This window comes from Rhipicephalus sanguineus, chromosome 7 (genome assembly GCF_013339695.2).
Source record: "Rhipicephalus sanguineus isolate Rsan-2018 chromosome 7, BIME_Rsan_1.4, whole genome shotgun sequence".
Taxonomy (NCBI): domain Eukaryota; kingdom Metazoa; phylum Arthropoda; class Arachnida; order Ixodida; family Ixodidae; genus Rhipicephalus; species Rhipicephalus sanguineus.
The window spans coordinates 49,242,849-49,250,896 of NC_051182.1; the positions used below are offsets into that span (position 1 = coordinate 49,242,849).

Below are 8,048 nucleotides of genomic sequence, written 5' to 3' on the forward strand. Positions count from 1 at the left end.
GCAGAATAACCACTTCTAATAAACAAATCTAAATACGCAAGAGTAGGAACACATTGATAACATGGAAAGCCAGGGTAGAAAACTCAGTAAAAGAGTAAATAAAACACAAAAATGCCTAGTGGTATCACAATTTCAGGTCCCATTGTGACAGAAATGAAACAAGGCAGCAGGCGCCATTGACATGAGATCAAAAAGAAAACGGAGCCTTATTTCGAACATTTCAAGTCTCAACTAAGCAATGTAGATCTCGCTGATGCAGCATATAACATTAACATTCACGACCAAGATAATCACATCCCAGCCACCGTGACGGTACTGTGCTTACATTACCTGGCCGCTGACACAAAAGGCTCATGTTTGAGTGTGTTGCATTTCAGTGAACGGGAAATGCCAGACGCCCGTGTACTTATATTTGGGTGCACATTAAACAAACTCAGAGGTCGAGATCTGTAGAACAACATCAAGCACAGCATGCCTCATAATCACAACGTGGTTTTGGCGCACAAAATCCCCACAGTCATTATCACATCACGATAACGTAACCAGAACATGCACGAAGTGCAACAAAAGAGATCAGCAGATAAAATCACAATGAATTGAATAAGCGATAAAAATGTAAAGAAACAGCAGTGACCGGTAGTCCTCGGAAACAATATCGCAGTTTCTGGTTAGGTACATGTGCAATCATTTGCTCGAAGCATTTGCAAGGCACACATAGAGATGTCACGGCAGTTCATCAATTCCACTCATGTCGGAGCTGCTCGACTCATCTGAAGAACTTGAGTCTGTGCACAAAGATATGATGAGACTGTCTGTTTGGCTGTCTATAATGCCATCACGCTCCCATGCCTCATCCTCAAGCCTCATCACGTGAGTGCAGTCATGGAGCCAGTTCCGTTGGGTCACACTTGCGATTCCTTCCTGCAGCAGCTTCTCGACAGATTCAATCTTGAAGTCTGTGTTCCTTGAAGCAACATAGCCTTTGACTTGGCTCCATACAAGCTCTATAGGATTTAGCTCACAGTGGTAAGGAGGCAAGCGCACAACCTCATGCCCGGCAGCACTGGCAAGTTTGTCAACCTGGTAAGCAAGGAAAAGATGCTTATTCTGCTCAACGAGCTGCAGCAGTTCACTTTTCAGTTGGTCATCCGAAAAAGGAATATTTTTCGATATCAACCAGGACTGGATTTCCGCTTTTCTGGATGATGAGCTTGGTAGCTTTTCAACCTGAGCACTGTGATATGGCGCATTATCCATCACGATCACACTGTGTGGCTTGATGTTAGGTAGCAGCTGTTCAACAAACCATTTCTGGAAACGCGAAGCATCCATTTCTGTGTGGTAATCACCAGCGCCCTTCTTGGCACGGAAAACTAGGGCGGCTCCATCAACAAAGCCTTCTGCACTTCCAGCATGCAAAACGATTAGGCGTCCTCCTTTACCGCTCGGTGCACGGAGGCCAGTTGAGAGCCCTTGACGAAATGCGTCTTGCCGAGTCATCACGCTGGTGTCTGTCCAAACTCTCCCCTTTGTATGGCCGGCATTTACCCAGGTCTCATCAAGGTAGTAGATGGTCCTGTAAAAGAGAAAGCAGTCTTATTGTTAACAGCGCACTTTCACTACTAGGAGCCCATTAACAAAGCAGGCAGCCTTCATCCGAGGTTATGCCTTTGTTTAAGGGCAAAAAAAGTGCACTGACAAAACCTATGTGAATACATATAACATAGATAAGCTGGCAAAACTCTCTCTGTGAAAGACTGAAACCAATGTTTAGGAAACTTGTTTCAGGCTGCCAGAAGCGTAGCCAGAGGGCAGCACTCCGGGCCTGTGCCCCCCTTCCCCTCCTAATTTTTTTTCTTCCACGGAATACAGAGCACAAAATGACACTCGACCACATAGTCCGGCCCGGCCCCCAGCTCAGACGAAAGTGGTGCCCCGCCCCCCCGTAAAAAATTTCTGCCTACGCCCCTGCAGGCTGTACATCAAAGCTGATGCTACCACGTCCCCAATCCCCAATTACGTGCGTAGCGTATTCGCTCAATAACATCTACAATTCCGAGAACCATCACTAGCTATTCCTTTCTCCAAGCCATTGAGATTCCTTGCCCCTACGCGGAAAAACGGCAGTAAGTCTTCTCAAACGATGCTACGGGAAATGCTGCAATACACAACGCTGAGTTAAATCTACACCACATGCAACGGAATCCTCGGCGAATACTATTATTTACCGTACAAGCGCAAGCATGAACAGCCACCCTATCTTAATGGGGAATTTCGCTGCGACTTAAGTCAGGATTATGTAAGGCTTTCGATCACTCACGTCAATAGCACACGTTTGGCGATCACAAATGCAAAGCACACCTATTGTTTTCGCTAACCAGTAGGCACACACGCATGCTCACCACTCGCGTCAACTTTTTTACCAACAATCAGGCGTCGTGAACAGAAATTTTGCAGAAATAAAAAGAACGTAAGAACTTACCGTCGCTGCCTCCGCATTTCTCGGATGGTGCGGAGGTACTTTCGACGCCAAGCAACGATATCGTCTCTCTCTAGCAACGCGGAATTCCTTGTTCTTTTCCGGAAGGCGAACCCCAAGTCGTTCAGCATTCTTTGGATCGTACGAGTGCTGATGGTCGGCATGTCCATGTCAGGGTCGCTGATCACGTCGTTGCGTAGCTTCTCTGCCGTAGGTATTTCATTGCGCATGAAGTAGCTGTGCACTTTGCGACGCAGTGCTGCCAACGCAAACGTGTCATAGCGTAGGAGCCGCGTCTTTCCAGTGATGCGCTTCTCAGCTTGGCCCGAGAAAGTCAATTTCTTGCGCTTTGGGGAGGCAAGTGGGGCCCGCAGAGCTTCAGCCTTGACCCGCTTAACTGTTCGCTCGCTCACTCCGGTGAGCTCGGCGACAGTCTGGCACACTGCATTTGTAGACAAGTCAGGCTGACGGCGCCTCACTCCAGCGTAGACGTTGCAGATAACTTGCTTGGTCTGTTTTGATAGCCACTTTTTGTCACATTTAGTGTACAGCTTCTTCGGAGAACGAAACGGCGAGTTTGCGGCCGCACACGTACAGTGCGCACACGCTTCAGCCGGCATCACGGACGCCATGTTTACTGAAAGAGCAGGCGTGAGGAAAACGCGGTGCTGCCCAAGAAATAAAAAAGACAGAAACAAAATTTAAGTTTACAATAACTTTTTTTTTACGAACGGCTTCCCATACTCGTTCTCTTTTTATAATGAACAAATCTTCATTTATTTGAGCTAGGTAACTTTTCGAATTAGAAAATAAATATAGGTACTATTTCTTGGCGCGCGCGCATGCAGGCACTTTGCCTCCGTAGCTTCCACAGTGGTGCCAAGAAAAGTTGTCGCGGAGTATAGAAAAAATCGCTTGTCGCCCGGAAGTGAGCGTGACGATTTCCGGCAACATGCCAGCATCACCGATCCTCGCTTCGGTTGCAATTTGCTCTTGATGCTTCCAATCGGCGCGTACTTCAATGAATGGAAGTTATAGCCTACCTTCTTTGCAACCCCATCTCACGTGGAGAGCGAGGCAGCGGCCGTATTTTGTCGTTAATTTTGATCGACGGCTCGTTTTGATGTTTCGGTGGTAGCTTGCTGCAATGATGGTAGCTTGCTGCAATGTCAGTTTAAAGTGCGTCGTAGCGGCGTAGACGTCGTAGATGCGTAGTAGATAGATAGCGTGCGCTTCCGGGCGCTCCCTCGAGGTCACAGCAGATACTACTGTCGCAGTTAAACAAAACATTGCAAAAAAAAAAAGAAAATCCCGTAACGCTGCTGTGACTTCCTTATCTCACACAAGTCAATAATAAACTTGGCATGCTGCCATTCATCTACTCTGTAATTCTTTTTTGCAATTTACCTGCGTGCACGCAATAGTTTTAAATCTAGCAACCATGACACTTTGTCGCGAACATGTGGGTGCTCCCGTCGCGACGCGACATCGCGACGGAGCCCGTTTGTCGCTGTCGCTCGTCGCCGTCGCTCGGAAATCGCGTGCATGCGGTTGGGGCTTAATACTGAGGTTACGCTGACGCGAACTCACGCAAGGGAGGCAACAGCCCAGACTAGCGAGCGCGTCTCCGTACGGACGCGCGGACGCGTCCCGTTTGTAGGCTTCCTACTCGCAATGCGTGGACGCAGCAACGACAACTTCGGTTATCTATACATTCGCGAACATCGTGAAACACATATAACATGTTCTGCAACAAAACACAGTGAACGAAATACGCAGTACTCACAGAGCAAATACGAGACACACTGGTGGGCTCCCAGCCGTCTCGCTTCACTTGAGCCAGCCAGAGTTGTCGAAGTCCAGGGCTCACTGGGAAGCGGAACATTCGCCCGCCCTTTCTGTTGTGGTTAGTGCAGAGCGGTACGCAGCATCCAGGCATTCTAAGGCTTCACCGGCAGCGTTTAACATGCTACCGCAACGTTCGACGACGTATTATCGAGAACTAAACGCAACCGGGCGTAGACGCAGTGCGGGCACCAAGATGGGGCGACAGCGCGGCGTTACTGTCTAGTAACATTGTGTTTTGGCGGGTGGCGGTGCGTTGGCGGCATGTAGTGGGTCAAAGGCTGACATCACCCTGAAACGGCCGGACATGTATGCACCCTACTTCGGTAGCACGCATAGCGCCACGAACGGAGACGCGCCATATTGCCACGCCCACTTTTTGTCTTGTTTTGATGTATTCGGGTTTGACCGGCAGGGACGGTTATCAACGCTCGACGCTGTCGGCGAAGTAGTGTTCTAGAAGCGTCGCGATTGTAGTAGATCGGTTTGTTAAGATTGCGCCCCACACGCGAATATTCCAGCTTTGTCTAGAGATTACGCCGCCACCAGCGATATCGCTGGAAAGTTCGATAGCGCCTGTATAAAAGCCGACGCGCTTGACTGCTTGTCAGTTGATCGACGAACGACGCCCTGTTTGCCGCTATCATTGTACAGCGTATATTGCTGTAGTTCCAGTTCTCATTTTCCGGCCACAAGTTCGGCCAAATAAACAGTTTCATCCTGCAAACGCCAACTGCTGTCTTCGTCGACGTCACGACCACGTGACAATATCACAACACCGCGTCTCTTAGTGAGCGAGCGTGACAACCAACATAGTAATCATGATGAATACAAGACGCCGCTCCACGGATCAAAACACAAGTGAACAAAAAATTAACTCATCTGACTTCCTTTCCGAGGCGCCACCTAAAAGGTATACTCTCCCCCATGAACTTAAAGCAGGCGCGAATGCTGGCCGACGGGGGAGAGTAGGAAAGAACTAGAGGAGATGGTGGTGAACAGTCGGATCGGGCGCATCTGGCAGGCATTGGAAAAATAGAGGCGCTGCCTATACCAACTCTCCCAGTGTTCCATCTTACAGAAAATGCGCTTTGGAAACGCAAAGTTTCGCAGAAATGATACCTCTGAGTATTTGTGCAATCCGCGGGGAATATTTGCACCCAGTCGTTCTAACGAAGGGAAAGAGCACTACGTGTCGCCGTGTATACTCGCCGCACTGTGAGGACAAGTCATCGCACCGAAATCTCGATTAAGTACAGCAACGAGGACGCGAATGTTATATGAACAGCACGAGGAATCAATGCCAGGCGTGTCGTAGCGATGCTATATGGTCCGAGTTTCAATTTACTTTTACAAAAGTGGCGGAAACAGCTAGGGAACCAAATTTCCGCATGTATAGACATGAAACATGACGCCTGAATTGAATTGTAGGCCCTTTATTTTTTTAACGAATTACCTCTTACACAATAGTTACATAGCAGGTGAGACAGCACATATCAGAAACTGCATGCGCTTCAACCTGGTCCGCAATGAAGAAGTTTATCAAAACACCTCAGTCAAGTTCTCTGAAAAAGAGATGGGTGATGTGCATTGGAAGGAAAATATGTGTAGATGAAGTACGGCTTCTTTTTCTAAATCGTCCAACACTCGATCGAATGTGATAGGCCCCAAAACATGAGTACATCATGCTATGAAGCAATAAGGTCATTATTCCGAATGCCTGTGCTATGTACAATCAACTGAGCTTGTGAAGACTTTAGGATTGGTTAAAAAATTACAGCATATCCACGGATGAATGATGAAAAGCTTGGGCGAAACTCCTGAAGCAATGATGATCTCGGGATCCGCTTCTCGTTGAGCCCGTTTCGCAGCGGCGTCCTTGGCGCGCACCGTTTCGGGATCCGCCTGGCTGTTGCCAAGCGAGCGCCCGCCGCTGCGGATCGTCCATGCTCCACCAACGATCCGACACGTACGGCGACGATCCAGGAGAATGAGAGAGGCGCTCGCTCCCCGCGCATCCCCGCGCAGCCCGCGCAGCACCGAATCAGAGAGCATAGGCACTTACAGCGCCATCTAGTGTCGATTCACACAAGCGCCATATTGCACACAATTCTATTGGACCAACACCATCTAGGAAATAAGACGAGAAATGGTGATGACGACACAGATTGTGTGCAGCGCCATCTAGAATATCGTCCCTGAACTGCAGTTTGTCTGTATTTCTATGAGACAGCGGCATCTATTGCATTATACGGGAGATATGCCAGTAATCCGGACAACAGAGACGTGACAAGGTTAGACTAAGAGGAGCTACGCCCCTAAAAAATGGAAGTAAGAAAAGTACAAATACTTAAACACGTAAACGACGTGCGTAGTATGGGTACATGGTTGGCACAACTTGCTCCTTTTGCATTTACACGGTCGCTTATGGATTTGACTAAAACGACTCAAAGGCGAAAGCCATCTTTTCCTTCTCATTCGATTAGATTGATCCCTCACCCCACGAAACCTTTCTTTACCCAGAGTGGGTTTGCACTGCCTCCAGGATAAGAAGCACCGGAAGCATTCTACAGCTGACGTGGTTTTGGAAGGCATTGGGGATCGGCCAACATTTCACCAAGCGACGAAGTCATGTGGCGACGTCATATGTCGCGCGCACCATTAGACGTCGTAGTGACGTCATGAAGATGTCACTAACTTTGACAACATGTGGCATCATGATGACGTCATCACAAGATGCCTTTTTTTCTATCACTAGCGTTGAGACCGACGGTCAATGTTCGCGTTTGATGAGGCACCTAAGGCTTTCGCCTTAATAAATTAGGCAGAAACCAAGGCCGTATAGTCCTTGCCGTAATGCCGCACCCAGAACCTTCACATATGTTTTTACCAAAAAAAGAAATTCGCTAGGGAGGCCCCATGTTTGGAAACTCAATCGCTTCGGATCATTTTTCAATGACACCGTTAAATTTGCGAGTTCGCTGAATCTCTTCAACCCTGATACGTTCGAGCCGCTAGTTGAATGAGGTAAGAGTACAGAGAAATGACTCCGCGGCCATCGGAGAACTTTCATCGGCAATTTTAGGAATCCTTAGATACGTCATCAAACGCGAAAATTGACCGTCGACATTCGACCGTCGTCCCGCAGCGTCGGTGTCAGCAGGAGTGATGGAAAAATTCATCACGTAACAACATCGCCACATGACGTCATCATTACGTCAACGATCGTGACGCCATCATGACGTCGCAGAAAGTGACGCCATTTGAGGACGTCATCCCATCACATGGTCGCTTGGGCAAAGGTGGGTCGATCACGGAGGCAATGCGAAACCAGGTGAGGTGCAGAACGCTTCAAATACCTCCCATAATGGAGGCAGTGTGAAATCGCGTTAGCTGCGGAATGCTTTCGAGCGTGATCGATACAATCGACTGAGAAGAAAAAGACGATGGCTTTCGCCTTCCAATCGTCTTAGGCAAATGCATAAAGGACCATGTCATTTTTTTTTCTCTGTTTTCTTTGGACTTATTACTTTACTTCAAGTTGAGAGCTGTAGTTGGCGTTTTCCACTATTTTCTGTAGAGCTTAGATGTACATCGCTACATCTCGAAAATTTTAGCAGGCTCTGTATTAATTAACTTCGTTATATGATAAAAAGAACTTGACGTACGTTTCAAAACAACCTGAAAGCAACCCTGATCCTTGACTTAGGTGTCCGGTAGTTGC

General features: G+C 48.0%; 1 protein-coding gene across 1 annotated transcript; it reads right to left on the reverse strand.

The window, feature by feature from the left end:
- Window positions 1-402: 402 nt before the first annotated feature.
- LOC125759192 (uncharacterized) lies at window positions 403-2,937 on the reverse strand. Its single transcript, XM_049417603.1, has 2 exons — window positions 2,483-2,937; window positions 403-1,576 (listed from the first exon to the last, which is right to left on the reverse strand). The coding sequence occupies exons 1-2, from the start codon at window positions 2,707-2,709 to the stop codon at window positions 724-726; spliced, it is 1,080 nt and encodes a 359-aa protein (XP_049273560.1). The 5' UTR covers window positions 2,710-2,937; the 3' UTR covers window positions 403-723.
- Window positions 2,938-8,048: the final 5,111 nt, after the last annotated feature.